The following is a 22,756-nucleotide window of genomic DNA, read 5'->3' as shown; positions in this document are numbered from 1 at the left end:
CTGAACGTCCCCTGGTGCAACTTGAGGCCGTTTCCTCTTGTCACTTCTTACCTGTGGGAGAATCACAGAATGTTCGGGGTTAGAAGGGACCTCTGTGGGTCATCTAGTCCAACCCCCCTGCTGAAGCAGGGTCACCCAGAGCAGGCTGCACAGGACCTTGTCCAGGCAGGTCTTGAATATCTCCAGAGAAGGGAGACTCCACAGCCTCCCTGGGCAACCTGTTCCAGTGCTCCGTCAACCTCATGAGTTCTTCCTCATGTTCAGACCGAAGAAGAAGACCGGCACCCACATCGCTACAGCCTCCTTTCAGGTCCTCTACAAAGAGACCAGTAAGGTCTCCCTTCAGTCTCCTTCTCTCCAGATCAAACAACCCCAGTTCCTTCAGCTGCTCCTGGTAAGACTTGTGCTCTAGACCCTTCACCAGCTTCGTTGCTCTTCTCTGGACACGCTCGAGCACCTCAATGTCTTTCTTGCAGTGAGGGGCCCGAAACTGAACACAGCACTCGAGGTGTGGCCTCGCCAGTGCTGAGTACAAAGGGACGATCGCTTCTCTACTCCTGCTGGCCACACCGTTTCTGATAGAAGCCAGGATGCTGTTGGTCTTCTTGGCCACACTGCTGGCTCATATTCAGCCGCCTGTTGACCACCAGCCCCAGGCACTTCTCCGCTGGGCAACTTTCCAGCCACTCCTCCCCAAGCCTTCAGTTAATTTAAAGCTCTTTTGCCCCAGAGATATGTTTGGATGGTCAAGTTCTTTATGTGTATGTGCAAGCTGAGTCTTGTAGATGAGATTGATAGTTTCAGCGTGATTGGGATTTTCTGTGTCTTAGTTTTCTGCGTATGCTTGAGGTGGCTGTCAGGAAGAGAGGGCTTGCCTGAAAACACTTGAACGACTGCTGTGCTTACAAAGCTATTGTGCATGGAATAGGTTTTCTTTCCCTTCCTTGAGGCTTTAAGAATAGTTAAAGATACAATAATCTTACCCTTTGCCACTTGTAACGGAAGAGGAAGAATGGCAACAAGTCCTGTGGTGAATTTATAGACGTTACCTCTGTATGGTGTGAGTTAACTGTCGTATTGAGATAGATGGCTGTATGACAAAGGCAGAGCAGATAGGTGACTGCCTTTTACAAATTTCTTGAAGGTCAACATGAAGAATGTCTGGGGTTTTTGCAGTAAGCACGTGTGTGTTATTTTGTGTAACATGATCTCAGCCTGCTTCTATGCTCCTTTCAGGTGTGGAGTGTATGAAATGCCAGGTGTCTCATTTAACTTATGTTTTGAACTCTCCAAGGGAGCGGGAGAGGGAGAGGCACAGGCACCGTGACAGCAGAAGATCACCGTCGCCAGACAGATCCTACAAAAAAGATTACAAGAGAGCAGGAAGGTAAGGAAGGCTACGTTCAGTCTTTTGTGTATTTGAGCATGTGAGCTTTTGTGTATGTATGTGTGCATACGTGCCTGGTTTGAAACTCAGAAGAGATGAGTGTCTTAAATTTATAAACATCTGCTCATAGATGCAAATGTCAGTTATCTCAAGACCTTGTAGAGTTAGAAACAGGATTAATCTCTGGAGAGAGGGCTTCGCTGCTGTGTCCTAAAGAATTCCTCTTACATCTACTTCCAGTCTGTAAAATACCAAGATTATCTAAAGTCGTTGTATGTTTAAATCATCTTTTAGGAGCTCTTTTTATATTGCTGCTCCTTTCCTTCTGAATCCTGGATAGTTGAAATCAGTGCAACATTGCTTGCTTTGCAGGTAGAGTAGATTAAAAAAAAAAAAGTAGTTTTCCTACATTCAGCTTTTGAAAGCATTACTCTTGCGATACGTAAGGAATATCGCAAGCTGTGTTGTTCAGAGGAGTGCCAGAGTTAGAGTAGCACAAGCAGCGTGGCTTCTGTATAATGCTTGTAATAAAACCCTGATTCTTTGCTCATGCAAATAGTTTGTGGGCTATGTATTAAAACTTACCTGTATTGTAACTTCTAGTTGTGAGTAATGTGACTTAGTTTTTAGTGATGATTTTCTAATTTTGGAACAAAATTAAAGTAATCTAGAATGCAAGTACGAATTTTAACCTGAAGTAACGTGTGTGTTTTCATTCTAATTCTCGAATAAGGTTTAAAATACAAAAGCATTTTCAGTTTTAAGTCATTTTTTTATAGTAGGTCAGAACTACAAAGTGTTCTTTATGTTGCAGGTTAAAAGCAAGAAGAGGCAATTGGATTTTGCTGTAATTTATGTGATAGAGTGTTGTACTCATCTGAAGCAAACTGTTTTTCCTTATAAAACTGTTACTGCTAAAATAATAAAGAGAATTGCTTTTGTTTACTTTCTCCCACTAAGCCGGTCTCCAAGCAGAGAGAGAAAGAGACCCCGATGGGAGGAGGACAGAGAAAGGTGGTCGGAGAACCAGAGCTCCAGCAAAGAAAAAAATTATACCGCTATCAAAGACAAAGAATCAGAGGAGAATGCATCTGAAAAAAATGAAGAGGAAGATGAGGAATTACTTAAGCCAGTCTGGGTTCGCTGTACCCATTCTGAAAGCTATTATTCTAATGACCCTATGGATCAAGTGGTATGTTTGTGAGAGAACCCTAAAATTACTGTACATGGTCCTTTATTGGTTCTTTGATTACTTGACTAATGTGAGCCCTTCAGCAGGACCATGTTCTGTGTCATTTAATCTTTCTCTCCTCCCGACCATCTCAGTCTTTGAACCCTTTTAAGGACTTTATTTGTTGGTATTCTTCTCTGTTTTCATCAGTTTCTTCTGTCTGTTTTCATGCAGATTAGTGGTACCTGGAAGAAAGATACTTTTTTGTCTCTAGGAGGGAAGGGTGGGTTTTTTTGTTCCATTATACCTATATTTGAGCAAAGATGCCTGAAGCACCATATATTCTCTCAACCTTGGAGAAATTTTGTCCAGAAGCAGGAAGTTGGGATTCTTTGTAGTTGACAATAACAGTTGTTGGTGGAGTAGTCATGGGAGGGAAGGTTTCTGGAGTTTTTGTGGGGGGTTTTTTGTGTTTGTGGTTGGTTGTGGGGTTTTTTGAGAAGGACATGGAGAGTGAATTCCTGGTGCTTCAAAGCAGGCAGCAAAATGAGCTGAGCTGTGTATTTCTTGTGTGTGATAAAATTATTTTTTAATTGCAAAATACTTTCACAAGTCTTCTGTTTTTTCTGAACCTCTTAAAAGTCAATGCTGAGCTGTGCTAAGTATGCTTAGCCATAGTTCTACTTTCTTAGGCCAAAGGTTTGATGACAATGCACCAGCATAGGAAGTAATTTCTCTGCTGATGCACCCGGTGGAGCAACGTAATGGTATGGTAAAACCTTAACAAGTGTTTCCATGTTTCATTGAACTACAGTGAGATCTGTCTTTGCCCCTCTTGCTTTTCATCATGAAATGCTGGTACATGTTGTGTTCATGTGCTATTTCAACACCGTCTTTTGTTATTTTTATTGTTCTGTTTTTTAATTAACAGGGGGACTCCACTGTGGTAGGAACAAGCAAGCTCCGAGATCTGTATGAAAAATTTGACGAGGAGTTAGGAAAGCGACAGGCAAAGGCCAAAGCAGCCAGGCCACCGTGGGAGCCACCGAAGACCAAGCTGGATGAAGATTTAGGTAGGCAGAAATGATGACGAAGCTCTGAAATTGAATAATCTGTAGTCAATCTGTTTTTGGCAGTTGTGTGTATTTAATAAGGTTAGTAGGTTAATCCGTGTTTTTTAAGTCCTTCCTTCCTATTGCATATCCATGGGAGTTTTACTGGTACTTTTGATTGAAATAGAGCTAGAGTCTTCACCTGAAAAGCCTGAGGGAAAATGGAGAGTATCCAGCGCTGCCTTATGCTAAAGTCTCTTCCGTGGCATGAAAGCACCCTGAGCATGATCAGACAGGCCAAAGCATGGCGCACAAGAGGCTTTGAGGAACTCTTGGTCTTGTGTTCCTAAAAAGGAGGCAAGAGTAGTCGTGATAAACTCGTATGGCTGCTTGTTATGGCACTGGGTTCATCTTTCTTCTGGACTGTATTTTGGTTGTGCAACTCTGCTTACATAATCTTATACAGAAGTATAAGTTTTCAAAACATAGTTTGTCTGCATTGGCGTGCACCACCCATATGGATCTCCTTGCAGTGAAAGAAGTCTGCCAGCTATATCAGTTATTGGGGAAATACTGGTTGAATTAGCAAGGCATACTCTTTGATAGCAGTTTGTCTACTCAGAAGTCAGTGAAAGCTATTTTTCTTGTTTTGTGAGAACTATTGTTCTTTTTATACTTCCAGCATTTCAGTGTTTCATAGTGTGTTTTTCAGCCAGTTGCATTAGTTCAAGAAATTCTTAGGCGTATCACGTTAATTTAGATATCTTGCTTTTTGACTGGTGCATCATGTTTGGCCGTTGGGCTGCTTCAGACTCTCATATCTGAGCTTGGTAACTCTTTAAAAATTCTGAAGTTGAAATACCGGTATATAATGACACGGTCAGCTGCATGCCGGCAGCATAAAAAGAGACAATAAGGATTAAAGAAAAAAACAAACACAGATTAAATACAATGTGAAATCATTTTTTTAAAGAAAACACCTCTTTTACGTGTTTTTGAGCAGTGGAGTTGCACATGTTTGAAGTCACTCAGGAATCATTAACAGTTAGCTGTAGAGTTTTTTGGGAGGTAGATTTTCATGTGGATGAAGCGAGGACAAAACCATTACATTCAAAACACCTGTATAAAGCTTCCCTTCTTCAGATCTCTGCGGAAAGAGTTCCTTTGCTGCTCCAGGCTACAGTAGGATGGGGCCAAGAGTAACGTCCCCGTGTTTATTTTTCTGCTCCTTGTGGAGGACCTGAAGGCTCTGCGTCTGCACTGGTCCCCTCGGCTGACTTGGTGTCTGTGCCAGCTTCTCCTGCAGCCACGCTTCTCTAGTGTCTGACTGCTTGTCTGATCTCGTCCTTGAGAAATGCTGTCTCTGTTCTGCCATGGTTTTAGCAGAAATTCTGTATTGTGGTGACATAGCAGTGCACCCCAAGAACACTGTTAGATCATGAAAGGTTGATTTCAATACATGAAATCCAAAAGTCTTACGTTGGTCTTTCAGAACTCCGGCTTACTCTCACAGGTCCCACACTCATTTTGCACCTAAAATTCAACTTATACAACTGATTAATGTTTGTCAGAGAACTTTTAAAACTCAAGTGTTTGTGAATATTTGTAGGAATGTACGTGTACACACATTTAGGCAAAACTTGATTTCAACTGAGTGTATATGACCTATGTAAATCATATGTCCTAAGGACATATTTTAATAACACCTTATGCTGATTTATGGAGTGCAGAAAAACCCATCTTCATATTTTCTTTTTTTTCTTTAAAAAAAAAAAGCATATTTCACTAGTAATATTCTTTCATTTTCTCTCTCCCACGCTTTTTTCTTTTAACTGAGGAGAGTCTCATATTCAGTAAATACACATATTCTAAACCATAGTTTCACAGTATTTCAAAGCACTGGCAGTGCAGAAATATGTTTTCTCTTAAGTCACAGCTTAGAAATGGAAGAGATGTTGCTTCCCTCCTTGCAAGAATAATAAACCATACTTGCATATATATATGTCTTGGCCCTGAAGACATTTAAATTGGAGCTGAGAAGATCTGTGGAAATAAGTGACATTACATACATAAGAAAAGGTGTCACTTGTAAGTACAGCAGGAGGTTAGAGATATGTGAGATTGGGCTCGGGGGTTTTTGTGGGGTTGTGTGTTTTGTTTTTTTTTTTTATGAAGTCCAGACACTTATTCACATTACTTTGACAATACCACAAAGGAGACATTTTAAGAAGTCTAAGACCATCTTCTGTTCTTTTTTGTCCTTTGTCTTCATCATTGTTGTCACCTCTGATCCATCAGAAAAATTGTTTCCTTTCATACAAAGAAAAATGTTGCCAAAAAAAAAAAAGCGTAAGGACGAAAACTCGCAGAACAGGGCTTCCAAAAAACTGATGACTGGATTCACTCAGCCAGTAGTTCCAGGCTTTCTTGTCTGTGGTTTCCAAAATGTGATAATGGATTTATCAGAAACAGCTGATGTTGAAAAATAAATCTAACAGTACATGTTCTAGAACAATTCTGTACAGGTCTGCTGTTTCGAAAAGCTGAAATAGACAGCATCCTGCTGCAGACAGGAGCATTTTTAGGTAAAATGAAACCAGACAGAAGCACTTTACTCATAGCAAGCAGAATCAACTTTTAGACAAGAAGAGGTTCAGCTTAGCTCATGCTAGTGACCTGATGTGTGTTCTTCCTCTTTTCTCTCTCTTATTTTTCCTTTTTTTTTTTTTTACTTTATAGTAATCACAGCATCACAGAACATTAGGGGTTGGCAGGGACCTCCGTGGGTTACCCAGTCCAACCCCCTGCTGAAGCAGGGTCACCTACAGCAGGCTGCACAGGACCTTGTCCAGGCGGGTCTGGAATATCTCCAGAGAAGGAGACTCCACAGCCTCCCTGGGCAGCCTGGGCCAGGGCTCCGTCACCCTGAGAGGGAAGAAGTTCTTCCTCCTGTTCAGCTGGAACTTCCTCTGCTTCCCTTTGTGCCCATTGCCCCTTGTCCTGTCGCTGGGCACCACTGAAAAGAGTTTGGTCTCCTCCTCCTGACATAGTTTTATAATCTTAATGTCAAGTAACTGAAATTGTTCTTCTACAGCTGATCAGTGGTGCTCCAGGACACCCAAACAGCAATCTCTCATGCATGCAAACAGATGCAGTTGTTGTAGGCATTTAATATCCATAGCATTTGCTGTCATTTTTAATTAAAAATGCAGTTGCTGTCCCTCTTTTCGTTAGTGAGAAAGTCATGCACAACTTCAGTAACTTTCAGTATGCTACAGTTAGCTATGGCGTGTTAGAGAATGCATTGGTATTGGAGAAGAGAGTGTGTGGAAATGTTTTTCAGCTGACTTTGTTTTCCCTGTGTGAATCAGAGAGCTCCAGTGACTCAGACTGTGACTCTGAAGATGACAGCAGCTGCTCTAGCAGTTCGGATTCAGAAGTTTTTGACGTCATTGCAGAAATTAAGCGTAAAAAAGCGCACCCTGATCGTCTCCACGAAGAACTGTGGTACAATGATCCAGGACAGGTATGGTGGGGGGAAAAAGTACCATGTGTCTGAAAGTCATTCTCCCTGTAGACTGAAAATTCTGCATTGTTGTCAAATATGCTGAGTGACCTCTATTTCAACACATGTTTTTTACTGCCCTTTTCTCTCTCATCTTCTTCAAAGCAATTCAGTTTTGATTTCAAGCGTGTGGTGCCAGCTCATGAATCCTGGGGATTATTCAGCTGGAATCATGTCTGACTGTTAATAAAACCTGAATTGCTAACAGTGTACTGGTGCTGTCCTGTTAGCCCTGGGGTGAAGGTACGGAGGTGAATTCTGGGATGGAGAAAAGGCAGCATGTTTACCTCCTTTACAAATTTTTCACCTGGAAGCTCTCAGCTCATAATGATAAATAATGTTTTAAATACACAGTTAATGCTCCTAATTTCTTATCTAATGGTTCTTTTGTAATTGCATGGAGATTATAGTTCTCATTAAATGTAATTGCTGAGCTCATGAAGTGTTGTTTTGAATATATACATTGCACTAGGGTTTTTTGCAACTTTGCCATCTTCATCTTTCTTAAGTATTTTACAGTCTATTCTATCTCATTGTCAAGTGGCATCTCGGTAAACTTATTTTTCTGGCAGTTTGTGTGATGCATGAGTTTCGTGTGCAAGAGATACTGCAATGCTGATTGCTGCTGTGATAATTTGAAGGCCTGTTGAATATTCGATTACAGACTCTTATTTATGCTTCTAGTTAAAAAAAAAAAATTGAACATAGCTAGCTGGTTTTATTTGTATGGAAAACGAAATTAGCAAACTGTTTAGGTATTTAACTGAAAAAATTGTGTAGCTCTTGGGCACACTTCAAAGTAATGTTCCAGGCCAGAATGTTAGCTGAATAAAAGTGGAATAACTGTAGGATGAATAGATTGAGGAATATGTGGTTTATGAGTTTCCTGCTGAAAAACTTCCTTTCCCAAAAACTTTGAGACTGACTCTTCGTCTTTCTTGAAGGGGCTGCCATTAGATCGTGGTGAGCTTGTCAGTGCTGTACTACTTCTGAGCAGATTTTATCAGAAAACATTTGAAGTTTGCCTAGATATTTATCTGGTATGCCAAAACGCTTTCTGACTATCACTGCATAAAACAGGATTGATTGCTGGGCACACTGGCACACACAAGTACACTGTCTGACACGGAACTGGATTTTCAGGATGGATCTTCCCAACCCTTCAGTCTGAGCAGTGTGTTTGTTATTTTGGATATTATCCTGCGGTGCTGGCAGTTGCCAGGAAAGAAATTGTTAAAACCAATGCCACCACAGTGGCTTTTTGCTTGCAAGTGTTTGTGCTGCCCTGGTGGTCAGAGAAAGCCAGAAGCCATTGCCTTAGTATATGTAAAATCATGATCTTTCAACATCATTTTATCATCGCTTTGATTGCTCTTCTGCATTTTTTTTCCATGGGCTGTGTCATTAGGGACAAGATGGGTATGTGTCTGACTTGCTTTCCAAGCTTTACAGGTGCCTCACATCTCCCTCGGTTTCGGTCTGTGTATTTAATGTAACAGAGGCAGTGTTAGTGCTGGACAGTTTTAAGAGTTATCAAGGAGGAGATTTTAAAAAATTAGTGATGATTACTTTAATCGCCTCAGTAGGCCTTTATTTTGGGGGGAGTGATGAGCAGTTTGCTATTGACTGCGTTTTTTAACTGTCTTCTGCTTGATGGCTGTATAAGCCAGTGAGGAAGTATGCTTTTACCTATAAGCATGATTCCATTACATTGAGCCTCTACTTTCGTCGAGGGTGGAAGAGTGTGGAAAAAAAAGCGTGAACAAAAAGCTGTCCTGTCACTCTGTTGTTAAGATTGCATGAGTAAGTTCCCAAAGGAGTAGAGAAGCGTCCTATTTATGTTCCTTTGCACGTATGAACTGCTCCAGTCTGAAGAAATCAAACTGAGATTAACAGTCAGAGAATTAACATCAGAACTAAAAAGCTGTGTCCCTCTCCCAGCTGTCTGAGGACCATGTTAACACCAGTTTGGTGGCGCTTGCTTCCTGGGGTATCTTCACGTTGTATCTATTTGCTGATGGTACAGTTTAGCCCTGCCATGGACCTTGTTTCCATTTTCAGACTGCTGTAATGGTGTGGAACGTTCTACTGGTTTTTGTATTGCATTGCAAGGTGGTTGAGTTTTTCCTAAGTCTGAAAAGAATGTTTCGGTTTTTGGATTCAAACTCTGAAAAACTCCATTGAAGCCTGGGGTTGGGAACTTCATTTGATTCTCTGGTTTGCTTCTGAGGTTTTTTTTGTTGGATTTCTGCAATGGGCGTGATGTTAAGAGCAGAAAGCTTTAGGGTATTGCAGTAGTTGATAGCCTGCATTGAACTTGGTCATAAAAGTGGAAAGACACTAGCTTTATACCGTGTGCCATGACCCTTTTTGATATAGCTATGCGGTGCACTCACACAGACTACTGAAGTGGATATTTTTTTTCCCTTCCTCTTTTTTGCTGATCTGTTCTCCATATGCATTTGAAGTGTTCCCATTACTTCTTTCAAGTAACAAGTAAAATCTCCAAATGGTCTGCTTTTGCATACTGTTGGTGATAGCCTTGCCACGTGGAAGAGGAAATGAAGGAAGGGGTTTCAGTCAGTGGAACTGTTTGAACATGGAGATTTCAGCATGCAGATGTATGCATGTGCATGTTTAGGACCTGAATCTCATTTTAGGCAGACAATGTGCTGTTTGTACGTATAAGAAATGGAAAAGATGTATATGATAGCAGAGTGGTACAATTCTGCTGAGACCGTTTTTCAGTCTTGTGCTTCTGAAACAGTGATGAAGTTCTAATGCTCTTGTGCAGTTTTCTTACATTAGTCTGTGCTGTTTTCAGTTTTATTGGCTTAAGAACATCCACTTAATCTAAGCATGACAGGCTTTTAGAAGCATCAGCACTCCAGGCATTAAAACCAACATACTTTCCCAAAACCATTTTTCAATAAAAACAGAATCCTATTTTGTTTTTGGCAGATGAATGATGGACCTTTGTGCAAGTGCAGTGCTAAAGCCCGACGAACAGGAATAAGACATGGCATTTATCCTGGCGAAGAGGTAAGGAATTCTAAGAATTGCAATTACGAATACAAACTTGCTGCTGTAAAGTCATACTCGGGTTGATTTGAGGGGTTTTTTCCATGATTTACAGGCTGAGTAAAAATTCCTGTGCAACTTTAAATCACTTAGTTGTGTAACCTCATATTTAAAACGCTATACTGGTAATGAAATCCACCTGAAAACTGCGGAAAACTTTTGCTTGTATTTGTTTACTTCTAGGGGTGGGGTTTAAAGTTTCTGAAACGCAAGTACGTTAATAAAAAAGAACTGGTGGTCAAAGATCTGCCATCTTCAACTGGATGAGTAAGTTATGAGGGCCCCCTTTGTGAAGGGGTTGCTTTATAAGTAAGAAGAAAAGTAAATAAAACAGTAATTCTGCTGCTGACAGGGGCAGGAGGCTTGTCAGGAGGTGCTCTGGCCTTAGCGCTGGGGCATGTCTGCGCTGTGCACAGTGCTCTCTGCACGCTGTCAGACAGCTTATCAAGTTCTTTATGAAGATGTGATTAGAAAATATTACTCCATCAGCTTCCTGAAATACATTTTACAGTGGTAGTACCTTTTGAAAAATGTTGTTGAGATAGTGTTTGGTTATTTTTCCTTAGAGATATTTATATGTACGGAGCATGCTTCGTAATCAGTATTGTTTCTGGAAAGACAGGCGGTACTTGGACCACCTCAAGCTTTTTTATTCTAAAAAACTTTGTTCTTATGAAAGAATTAGAGAAAGTTAATATGTAGGTTTTACAATTTACCTTTGAATTTTTCTTGAAGAGTTTCATTTTTCAGTATGTCTTTTTATGTATATCTACTGAAACATTCTTTTATTTCTCTGCAGTTAAGGATTTGTGACTATTTCTGTGAATTATTCCATTTCAGAAAAGTGGCTCTGGTCATACTGTATATCACTCCAGTTCAGGATCAGTTCCTTCCCACATTGTTGCTAGTGTTTTTCTTGCAGAAAAGGAGGGAGAAATTTTTAGCAGGAGACTTGTTGCATGAAGGCAGCTGCTTCTGGCATCAAGGCCAGCTGGGAATTTGAGGTTTCAGAAAATCTCCTAGGATATACTGGTTTTTACAGCGGCCTGTAGATAAAACTTCCTGGCTTTAAACTGGCTGGTTTGTAACTGTCTTGTCACATCAGTGAGAAGCTTAATTTGGGGCTGAACTGGATGGGTTTTGCCAAGTGCACGAAGCTGCGGAGTGGTGTGGCTGTCTTGCCATCACCATCAGGCCAACTCTTGTACTGCTATTCAGAGCAGTACCCCCCTCGCTGCAGGGATTCTAGTTAGTTATTTGGTTATTTAGTTATTTATTTATTTGCCATGTCGACAGATGGATTCTGAACAGACTGGTGGCAGCCTCTGTACTGCAGCAAGCTGGGTGTAGGGCATACAAGAAACTGGTTTTGTCTGACTGCAGAGGAGTTTTAGGTCTTTAAACCTTCAGAGCAAGCTGGAAGCAAACATGAATCCCCAGCATTTGGTGCTGCATGGGAGTGCACGGAGGGCTGGCCCCTTCGGACCTCTCAGGCGGAGCAGGATTACCAGAGCTGCTGCTTGGCGACAGACTAATCCTTTCTCTTCAAGTGCCAGATTTGTCCCAAGCAGATGAGCTGGTACCTGTCTATCTTGATAACATACATTGAGATCTTCTCATGTGAGGTCCAGGTTTCTTGTCATAAGCTTTTAAAATCATTTTCCTGAAACGAATTTATATAAAGGAAGAAAGTGGTCTGGTACGTAAACAACTAACTGCTGTGTGTAAGAAAGATGGAAATTCAAACGGAAAATGAAAAAATCACGGCGATGTTTTTCACCCTTTTTTCCTTTTGAATAGCTTTAAAAATACTTCTGAAAGTGAAAATGTAGATAAAGCCCCACTTTCCCTCTTCCCAGAATGCTTAATTATGACTACCTGCTTTTATTTAATTTTTCCTAGTGCATATTTCGTGGCTATTAGAAATGCTTTATTCTCTCTTTTAATCTAAATTTGCCTTGACTCTACACTTAATTCTACTTATCTCTTTCTTTAAGCCCATTAAACCATGTCGCCCCATGACCAACAATGCTGGAAGACTATACCACTATCGAATCACTGTGTCGCCTCCCACAAACTTCTTAGTAAGTACGGTATAAATAACTCTTAACTAGGACTCTAATTTTGTTTTCAGCGATGGAGGTAGTACTACTTCTTGCTTACTCTGTGGTGATTTTGCTTCCTTTTTTTAGACAGACAGACCTACTGTCATTGAGTATGATGACCATGAATATATCTTTGAGGGATTCTCAATGTTTGCACATGCTCCACTAACAAACGTAAGTATGTTCATTGCTACGTACATGGGCTTTGTTTGGAAGGTGAGCTGCTTCTGCCCTCAAGTAGAACTTCTCCAAAACATCGGTACATGTAGGTTACAAACATCTCACCAGCACCGGGGACATGAGAAAGACATTTGTGCTCATGAGTCTCAGGTTTTGTCTTGCCTAATTGCGGTGAACATTGTCTTCAAACTGTGACGGAGACTGTGATGTCCACAGAAGTAATGTTTCTACGTATTTCACAGTTTGGAAGTGAAAGAAACCGTGGAATAAATTCTTAAAACTGTTAATTGGATTTAAATTGGATGAGGAGGTTTGTTAAGCTGAAAAAGTTTAAAAAACAGCAACAACAGTAAAAAAAGGTTTTCCCTTTATTAAGTGACAAATGGACTTTTTTCGAGATGCACTCTAAAGGGATTTCTTTCTCTTCTAAAAACTTACTTAGAAGTATCCACTATTTTCTAACATCTGTTCAGCTGCTTCAGGAACTAGGCAAGTTATGATTTTTGTTAGAAGTTGTAGGCATTTAAAGGCAATTAGTTTTATGTTTTGGAAGCAAATATAACAAGAGAAATACGTGACTGGTACCCGACTGCCCTGCTTTTCCAATATAAGTTGAGTTAGCCATATCTGAATGAAAAATATGCAAATATTTAATTTCTGTACATTTGAAGATTTTTTGTTATCCTGATATTGCAAGAACTATTTTTTCAAATGTTGTAGGGTTTTTTAGTTTCCTGGGTTTTATACCTATTGGTCGCTACACTACCAATGCCAAAACCCAGTACGAGAATGGTTATCAGTACAGGACTGGGATGCAAGAATACTGGAACTGAGAGGCACTGAGAAGAAAGCATTTTTTTTCGTGGCAGTTTGCTTGCGTAATTTATATATCACCAAATTTACTTTTGGTGAGCAGGGGAAGGGACTGTAAGGTTCGTGAGAAGTCGGTAAGAGAGCAGAGTTCAGCCTGTGGGGTTGGAGTGAGGAGCAGTCCTGCCAGGTAGCATTAACTCAGCCTCGGGGTTCAAGGCAGACTTGTCCTGAGGCTTTACACTTCCGCTTTGCAAATGAGCCAAAGGGAACAGTTGTGTTTTACCCCCATTAAAAGGGTGAAAAAACTACCATATCTTTATAATTTTTCTGTCTACTGCATGACAGGAAGGCAGAGAGTTACGGAAATCTTTAATATACAGAGAATAAGGAAAACTCGTCTTGTCTGACATGAGTAGTTCATGAAGACGTTGAGCTTACTCTTACCGTGAAGTGCATGTGTGTTTTTTCTCATTTCAAATAAGGAAAGTGATCAGCAGCAAATGATTACTTTTTTACAGAGTTGAATGCAAAGCAACACCAGCTAACAGGTATAAAGCCCTTTGGAAGGAGTCTCTTGCTGTCTTGCGATGGTTTTTGGCAACATGAAAGCTCCTGTTTGAGAGACATTTTGGAACGTATTTGATAAAAGGGAGGTGGCAAAGGGTGGCAAAAATAGAAGTCCCAACACCAACATCTTTGAATGAACCAAATTTCTGTGTTTTGAAGTCTTAGCTTTGCACACTGTTAGAAGTCTTACTACTGTTATTACTGTAACTCAGTAATAATTAGGCAGGTCAGATATTAGGGAAAATGGTTAGTACAGTCGTAAGAAAAATTATAATTCTCTCAATATAACTACCAAACCAATTTTGTAGTACCAACCACATTTTCCTTTGATACGTATTTGCTTGTGTACTGGGAACTCTAATTCATGGAGATTTTTGTCATGGTCACATTCGTTTTCCATTCAATACAAAGAAAAATACCCCAGGGTACTGATTTTCTGTATCAGAATATCCTCTCCTGATTGAGCTTACATGTTGGAAAGCAAGCAAATACTCTCTATTTTTTTTTCTTTTTTTTTATTTTTAATAAAAAAGCCCTGCTGATTTAAATGTGACAAGTTTTCCTCTCCACAGATACTGAATGGGACATTTGACTTCCAAGGGTTTTTATTTCTGTATTCACATTCAATATCCTATCAAACTGTAGGAAATGCCATTTTTTTGCTTGGTTGCTTGGTGTAGCTCCTTAGTTGATCATGCAGATACCAACAGATTATTGTAGACAAAGTAGTCAAGTGTTTTGACAGTGGGCTACAAGGAGGTTCAAGCAGAATATGGCACCTCTGCAAAGTCCATTGATTACAGTGCAACCCCAGCACCACTCAGATATTTATTTGTGTGCTTATCAATGCAGAATAACCTTGGGTTGCCTCACTTTCACAGACCATTGAATTGTTCTAAGATTCTTTTATGCTTGCAAGGCCAGTGAATAGTAAAACTCACTAAGAGCTGTAGATGTGCAGGGTAGGTTTAGGCATTTCTGTAGTCTTTTAGAAGTTTAGCATTTTTGCTTTAAAAAATCCAAATTGAAGAACCAATCATACACCTTCAGCAGTCGATGGACTTTGCAAACGAAGGAACCTTTTTTCAAAGGTGAAAAAAGGAATTAGATGCTTGTCTTGCTAGTTAGTTGAGGGAACTTCTGAGAATACTTACAGGATGAAAACAACATAAAACTATAAATTTATCCTGAAGTTCTTATATTGTGTTGCTATGACTTAAAGCCGTATTTTAAGACAGTATAGCTAACAGAATTGGCAGTGTGCTAAAACACCTTGCCTTCAGGTCACTGTATTGATCTGACACGTTGTATCACCAACAGTAAATTCACTTCCAAATATACAAGTGAGAGAAGACACAGGTTTACTGAGCTTTTCTTTTTCTTCTGAACAAAATTTCATCTCCAGTAGATGGCATTATTTAATCTTCCTTTACCATGCCTCCTGTCAGCCCTGTGTCATTACAGAGGTGGAGGTTAGAACTGTTACTTCTCTTGCACAGGCTTGCATTCCTGCCTTTGCATGATCCCCCAGAGCAGCTGTTTTAATAAGTGCCCTTTTCAGCACACTAATACCTTTGCATACAAAACTGTATTAACTATACACTTGATGTTGTGTAGTTTTTCATGCTGAATTTCTGTTTTCCTTCCAGATTCCTCTATGTAAAGTAATCAGATTTAACATTGACTATACAATTCATTTCATTGAGGAGATGATGCCTGAGGTAAGAAGGATAATTAGTCAAAAAGTCAGAGTGGGTTATGAGCTGTTGATATGCTTAATGGATTAAACTCTTCAGAATCCTATCTCGTGAAGTCTGTAAGAGACAGGCTGTGTTCTGAATGAAGGACTGAAAAGGAACTTGTAGTCACAGGAAATAGCATAAATCCATCTACCTAGGTTATCATATATTAAAATCAAAAAGTAAGAAGTGCTTATATACATAGCTTCTTTTCATTTTAAGTTATATAAAATACATGTCAGGTACTCTTATCTGTCAGCTGAGTTAGGCATTATCGTTCTTTTACAGCTGACAAAAATAAGGCACATGGAGGTGCTGGTTTGCCAGGACCACAGAAGTCAGTGGCAGAGCTGAAGCTTAATCATGAACTTGAAGCTCTGAAGATGGCTTATCAGTACTTGGTATAAGCTGTTGCCAAAATAAATTCCCGGTGGATACAAACAAAGCACACTCATTTCATAATTTTTGTGGTTTTATTACAAATTAATCCCTGTTGAAGCCAGTTTGTGAAGTAAATTGCTGCAGTGGAGCAGCATGTGTAGGTACAGAAACACCCCTGCGTATTAACTACAAAAATAGGATCAATGTTTAATTTAGTCACATATATTTACATTTTTCTTCCTAGTTATCTCTCTTTTTGTTGCTCAACAGCATCTAAATATATGCAAGAGCCCTGAAATTCATCACTGAGATTAATATGATCAAAGCAATTAATTTCTTGCCACTGAATCTGCTGTGTTGTCTTCAAGTCTTATTCTAAAACAACAAATGGCCACCAAACAAAATAGGGAATTTGAAATTTTTTTGGACTCTTGGTCAGTTGGGTACAGCAATTGGCTGCAGCACTATTTGCAGACTGTCTGTACTAATGCGTTCTTGAGAAAGAGATTGTCTTCACGGAATCCCAGCATGGTAGGGGTTGGAAGGGACCTCTGTGGGTCACCCAGTCAAACTCCCCTGCCCAAGCAGGGTCACCCAGAGCAGGCTGCACAGGACCTTGTCCAGGTGGATCTGGAATATCTCCAGAGAAGGAGACTCCACAACCTCCCTGGGCAGCCTGGGCCAGGGCTCTGTCACCCTCAGAGGGAAGAAGTTCTTCCTCGTCTTCAGCTGGAGCTTCCTCTGCTTCAGTTTGTGCCCTTTGCCCCTTGTCCTGTCGCTGGGCACCACTGAAAAGAGTCTGGCCCCATCCTCCTGACACCCACCCTGCAGATATTTATAAGCATTTATGAGGTCCCCTCTCAGCCTTCTCTTCTCCAGGCTGAACAAGCCCAGCTCCCTCAGCCTCTCCTCGTAGGGGAGATGCTCCAGTCCCCTCACCATCCTCGTAGCCCTCCACTGGACTCTCTCCAGTAGCTCCTCATCTTTCTTGAAGTGGGCAGCCCAGAACTGGACACAGTGCTCCAGATGGGGCCTCACCAGGGCAGAGCAGAGGGGAAGGAGAACCTTCCTCGACCTGCTGGCCCCACTCCTCCTAATGCATCCTAGGATCCCATTGGCCTTCTTGGCAGCCAGGGCACACTGCTGGCTCATGGTCACCCTGTCGTCCCCCAGCACACCCAGGTCCCTCTCCGCAGAGCTGCTCTTCAGCAGGTCTGCTCCGAGCCTGTACCGGTGCAGGGGGTTGTTCCTCCCCAGGTACAGACCCTGCACTTGCCCTTATTGAATTTCATCAGGTTATCTTGTTGATCTTGAAATCTTGTTGATTTTGAAATTTATGGCTGGTATCATACACGTACAATTTATATCAACCTGACCTGATTTTGTTTGTTAAGGAAGGCTTTTTGTTCCTTCATTTCTGAGTGAAAGCTCTTTGCTTTGGAGGACCTGCATCCCCACTTCATGAAAAGAATCCCGTTCTTTTTTTTTCTGTTTTTTCTCCTCTCCTTTGCTGTTGGCTGTTGAGGTCAGAATCTTCAATTTACCTTGTGCTGATATGTTGCTGTGGAAGTGATCATGATATCACAGGTGGCGATTTATAAACTTTGAATATGAATGTGTAGGAAGAAGTGAATTATGAAAAAGGTGCTTCTCAGAAATATGTCATCTGCTGAAGTTACTCACATGAAAGGGTTTTAGTGCATGGTGAATTATCGCAGATTCATGATTTCTGCCTATGGTGTTGATTTGGACATGAACTAAAGAGTCTTTATTACGGTGCTTTCTTGACAGTGCTTTCTGAAGAGATCACTGTGTTGTGTTCCAGTAGCTGATTACAGGTATATCAATACTGTTTCCAAAGGCCAATGTCTAGCAGTTGGCAAATATGAAGACTTTGTTTTGTTGTTTTATTTAAATATATGTGAATGGCATTATTTATATTACAGTATAATAGAATTATAATTCTGGTTTATTTTTTTCTTTCCCCAGAATTTCTGCGTAAGAGGTCTTGAGCTGTTCTCTTCATATCTCTTCAAAGATATTTTGGAGCTCTATGACTGGAATCTTAAAGGTAACTTTTATTTAGGGAAGACAAAGACGTACAAAACCCCAACTGACTGCAGCTTTTGTAAATAGGACTCGATTTTGTTATGCTCTTTGGTTTTAAAGAGAAAAAAGTGGGGCAGGGCCTCAAAAGAACAAAGTTAAATGCTGGTTTACTTGAGAGGGACAAGCTTCCACTTTGTTGATCAAGCAGATAAAATATATTAGAGTTCATTACTGTGGGCTGAAGCAATTACAGTGCACAAACTTGGCACTGTATTCTTGCAGATAAACTAAATTTCTTCCTTAATCCAAAACTGTTCTTTTTAATCAAACAGTAAATATTATTGTATGTTTAATACTGCACAGTACCATATGCATGGTATTTTGAAAGCCAAGGTGTCAGGTAAACTATTCTCTCTGTTTTTACAAGCTAACAAACAAGTTACTCATACAGTATTTCTCTACAGTAAAGTTACAAAGCAGTGTCATGCAGACAGCTGTAGAGGGATAACATATCATTATAGCTGAATGTTTTTGACTTGACAAGATGAAAATATATGTTTCTGTGAAGACTGCGACAAAGGAGAGTTTCAGGGATGATCTTTCCCTTGGTCTAAAAGAAAGCCGAGAATATCAAAGGAATTTCATTTCAGAATCTGTGGGTGTGTTTTGGTGTCTTGACTTTGTCTGTGGAGGTGCACTCTGCTCTTACTGCAGTCGAACAAAGGAGCATACAAATTTCATACATTTTTTGTAGCATTCTTTGGTTTGATACTGAATGTAGTCTAATAACAATGTTGTCTTTCGTATCACTGGTTCTGATTGTTCTTTTTTTTAACACAAGGTACTTACTGCTTTTGTTTTTATTTTCATGAAAAGCTTTGGATGATGACATAGGAAACGAAAAAACCCACAAAATAGCATCGTGGAAACTTCCTTGTTATCTTTGTTATTGTAACCAGGAAACACCCCACTAATTGGGAGGGACTAATAAACAAGCGCTCGTGTCTGTAAGGCTTAAGTGAATTAATTACATAAAACAGTTGTTTTCTGTAGCACTGTTTTAAATAAAATTCCTGTGGTTTTGTTAGATTCTTTTTATTTTTAAGTTATTGTAGCTCTCTTTGTAATTGTCCACATAAAAGCTTTCACTAGGAGTTGGTACTCTGTTCCTCTGCTGTGCATTTTGTTACTTTTCTCATTGAATCTTAGGCCCTGTCAAATGTAATCACTGTTCATTGATTTCATTTGCAGCAGGGTTGCCACTGCATTTTCTTTGTTTGGAAATAAGTTGCAGTTCATAAATTTTCTGTATTGTTTTCATATTTAAGGTCCTTCGCTTGAAAGTGATTCTGTTTGCTGCCCCAGATTTCACTTCATGCCGCGATTTGTGAGATTTCTTCCAGGTAATGTCTGTCTTATATAGCTTTATGGAAATTTGGTCTAACCCCCCCAGAAAACCTCAACAACCCCCCAAAAAACCACGCCCCCCCAAAAAAAACCCCACAAAAAAACTTATTGTGAGTCAAATGGTTCAGTCAGCGTAGAGATCTGGTGGTTTCATCTGAAGCTGGTGGTGCTTGCTGGCAGCGTGGGTGGTTTACTCAGAACTGGGATTCAGATGGGCAGGCGAAGTGTCACTTCCAGCTTTCATCTCTGTCGTGATTTTAGGCAGTGCTGGGTCACCCTTGTCCTGCCTTCAGATGGAGCTGTGCTGTTACCTAATCTCATATGTGGAACTGAATTGAATGTCCCCTCTTCTCTGCAGGATACTGTGTGATTATATTAAAATTCTTGATGTGCAGTTTTGAGGGTCAGTGTGATTGGCGTGGTCAGAACAACTGAGCACATGTTGTTCTGATTGTTTCTTTATCTTAATGCAAGCTTAGACCTTGCAGCAAATGGTGAAAGACAAAAAGCACCGTTCCAGTGCAGGTCAACCCTATCTTGCCAGCCAAGGACGAGCTTCAGTGTGGAGTGTTATGCTCGTTTTGAGTGAACAGCTTACACAGGCATTGAACACATCCTAGGATACTAGGACAGACTTTCAGTTGATATAAATGTCATGGCTCCGTTGAAAATGTGTCCTGCTGAGATCCTGCCAGTGGTTGCTCCAGAAGGGTTGTGTGGACAGGAGGATGCGTTTCAGCTGCTGGGCTGAGACTGCAGATGAGACATGGAACAATCTTCATCAAGAGAGCTGTGGCCTGGAGGTGCTCTCTGCTCTGGGCTTTGACACTTAGTTGGAATATTAATTATAGCTGTAGCTAAATGAGGTTTGGCTCGTTACTGTGGAGAGTACTGATGGCTAGATGACTATATTTCTAATTGTTGTTCCTTCCTGGATACACAACACTGTTCAATCAGAAGCAGAGCTCTGAGGCTTGCTAGCAAACATTGATTTGGTTCTCCTGAAGCAATTTACAAAATAAGCCATCAAGCCACATGTGGCTGATTAACTTGACCTCATCACAAAATGAGAACAAGTTTGACCTGCCTGGTTTGTGTAGCTGGAGGATGTTTTCCTGTTAGTTAGGGGTTTTTATTTTCTGATTTGTTTCATTTTAGTTTAGAAATCAGCTATTTCTGAGCTGTTGGGTTGTTTAATGATAGGTAAGTCTCTATAACATGTATTCCTGTGTGCTTCCTCTTTAAGGTTCCCAGCTTTCTAACTCTTTATAAAAATGTCTTTTTCCAGAGATTTCTACGTATATAGTTGCCTTTTAGCATCTTTATGACAGATATTTTTTAATCAAGTTTGCATTTTGTATTGATTATGTTTTGAGATAACCTTGGAGATTTTTAATTTCCAGAGAGTGGAAATCTATTTCCTTCAGGTATATTTGCAGAACATTATTTATCTGTGTCTAATCAAAGAAGTTATATTGGTGCAACGGATCTCCACACATCCATCAACTGTCTCTTTAAAGATAGAAAGGACTTGCTGGTTTCCCATCCCCTCTACTTTTCTTTCTTTCTTATTTTTCTAATATGGTCTAAAAATAGGAGGTTTGGGATGTCAGGTTATCTGTGTGGATTACTTAACCACAGGCCTTGGGGTAGCTCTAAGCTTTGAGCTAATCATACCAGGTTTACTGAGTGCCCGAGATGCATACCATGTGGAATGGTTGCTGTATTGTATTCATTGTCATAGATTTTTATGATGATAAATGTATTAAGAGAGTAGAAGACTAGAAAAAAAAAGCTGAGGTCCCAAGTACTGCGTATTCTGACCCAGGAAAGCTTGGGTGTCTGCTCTGCATGTTAGCACAGCTATCTATATCTTCTGGTACACGGCGTTCTGTAAGGCTACGCTTTCTTTTTTGTTTGTGGTTGTTGGACATGGGCTACCTCTTAGGTAACAGTGTAATCTAGTTATTGACAAAGACCAAAGTCTTGTAAACTGAGTCTCCCTTTGCTTTGAAGGAAAACTTGGCACCTTTAAAAATCTGCCCCTGTATCTATTTAGAAGTATTTTCTGTTTCCAGTGAGGTTTGGGCTGTGTTTTCCCCAGTTGAGATTCCCTCTTGGAGTTTGAATGAGGCTAATTGTTCTAAGAGGCCAAGTTATATCATTCCCTTTCATCTTTTCTGTCCCATAGTGCTGTAATCCCGGCTAAAGTAAGAGAAACGCTTCTTCCCTCGTGTGTCTTGTAGAGGGCATCATCTTACGCAGTACTGCTGTGATGCACCAGTTCTGTGAGGCTTTTCCTCTGTGCCTGGGATCGCATTCCTTGTGCTTCGGCGTCATAGAATCATAGAAAGTTTTGGGTCGGAAGGGACCCCTAGATGTCATCTAGTCCAACCCCCCCGCAGCGAGCAGGGACACCTCTAACTAGATCAGGTAGCTCAGAGCCCTGTCCAGCCTGGTTTTGAATGTTTCCAGGGATGGGGCCTCCACCGCCTCTCTGGGCAACCCGTTCCAGTGTTTCACCACCCTCATTTAAAGAATTTCTTCGTTATATCCAGCCTAAACCTACCCTGTTTTAGTTTAAAACCATTACCCCTCGTCCTGTCACTGCTGTCTCTACTAAAAAGATTGTCCCCATCTTTCCTATCGGCTCCCTTTAAGCACTGAAAGGCTGCAATCAGGTCTCCCCGCAGCGTTCTCTTCTCCAGGCTGAACAAGCCCAACTCTCTCAGCCTGTCCTCATAGGAGAGGTGCTCCAGCCCTCGGATCATTTTTGTAGCCCTCCTTTGGACCCGCTCCAACAGTTCCATGTTCTTCTTGTGCTGAGGGCTCCAGAGCTGAACGCAGTACTCCATATTGCTCTGAGGCTTTGCTTCTGGTTTTTCTCCATTCCTTTTTTTGCGTGTGTAGTGGTGGAGACAATGTACTCAGTGGCAGGACCAGTTTGCTCCTGCTCCCTGGGAAAGGAAAATCAACGTTTGTGCTCTGTGGGGATGAAACTTGAAGATGCCCCCATGCCTACAGATTAACACCCTGTTGCTGGAGCGCGTCGCAGAGATGTGCGTGTCAAAATTAAAGCACTGTAGTAACATGTCTGTCTTTTTACTAAGACGAGCGGACGTGCTGGGTTTGAATAGTCAGCGTCTTCTGAGTGTGGTCGGTCAGAACCGTCCCTCGTCTTTCCTGTTTGCACCTTCAGGTCTGCAGCTGGCTACCTGGAGCCGGTCAGATGGTCATCGTACTGTGCTCCTTTCTTACA

The 22,756-nt window shown here is 40.8% G+C and overlaps 1 protein-coding gene across 4 annotated transcripts in view; it reads left to right on the top strand.

Moving 5' to 3' along the window:
• The window catches only part of DROSHA (drosha ribonuclease III), an 82,942-nt gene that overhangs the window by 6,575 nt on the left and 53,611 nt on the right, over nucleotides 1-22,756 (top strand). For all 4 annotated transcript variants that reach the window (XM_075417142.1, XM_075417139.1, XM_075417141.1 and 1 more), the window contains 10 exons: nucleotides 1,295-1,387; nucleotides 2,348-2,579; nucleotides 3,490-3,631; nucleotides 6,982-7,136; nucleotides 10,137-10,217; nucleotides 12,254-12,340; nucleotides 12,449-12,535; nucleotides 15,571-15,642; nucleotides 18,031-18,112; nucleotides 19,419-19,493. In XM_075417142.1, the coding sequence (XP_075273257.1) occupies nucleotides 1,295-1,387; nucleotides 2,348-2,579; nucleotides 3,490-3,631; nucleotides 6,982-7,136; nucleotides 10,137-10,217; nucleotides 12,254-12,340; nucleotides 12,449-12,535; nucleotides 15,571-15,642; nucleotides 18,031-18,112; nucleotides 19,419-19,493 (1,106 nt within the window). The remainder of the gene's footprint in view (nucleotides 1-1,294; nucleotides 1,388-2,347; nucleotides 2,580-3,489; nucleotides 3,632-6,981; nucleotides 7,137-10,136; nucleotides 10,218-12,253; nucleotides 12,341-12,448; nucleotides 12,536-15,570; nucleotides 15,643-18,030; nucleotides 18,113-19,418; nucleotides 19,494-22,756) is intronic.

This window comes from Opisthocomus hoazin, chromosome 3 (assembly GCF_030867145.1).
Source record: "Opisthocomus hoazin isolate bOpiHoa1 chromosome 3, bOpiHoa1.hap1, whole genome shotgun sequence".
NCBI classification, from domain to species: Eukaryota; Metazoa; Chordata; class Aves; order Opisthocomiformes; family Opisthocomidae; genus Opisthocomus; species Opisthocomus hoazin.
This window is presented reverse-complemented; position numbering and strand designations above follow the sequence as displayed.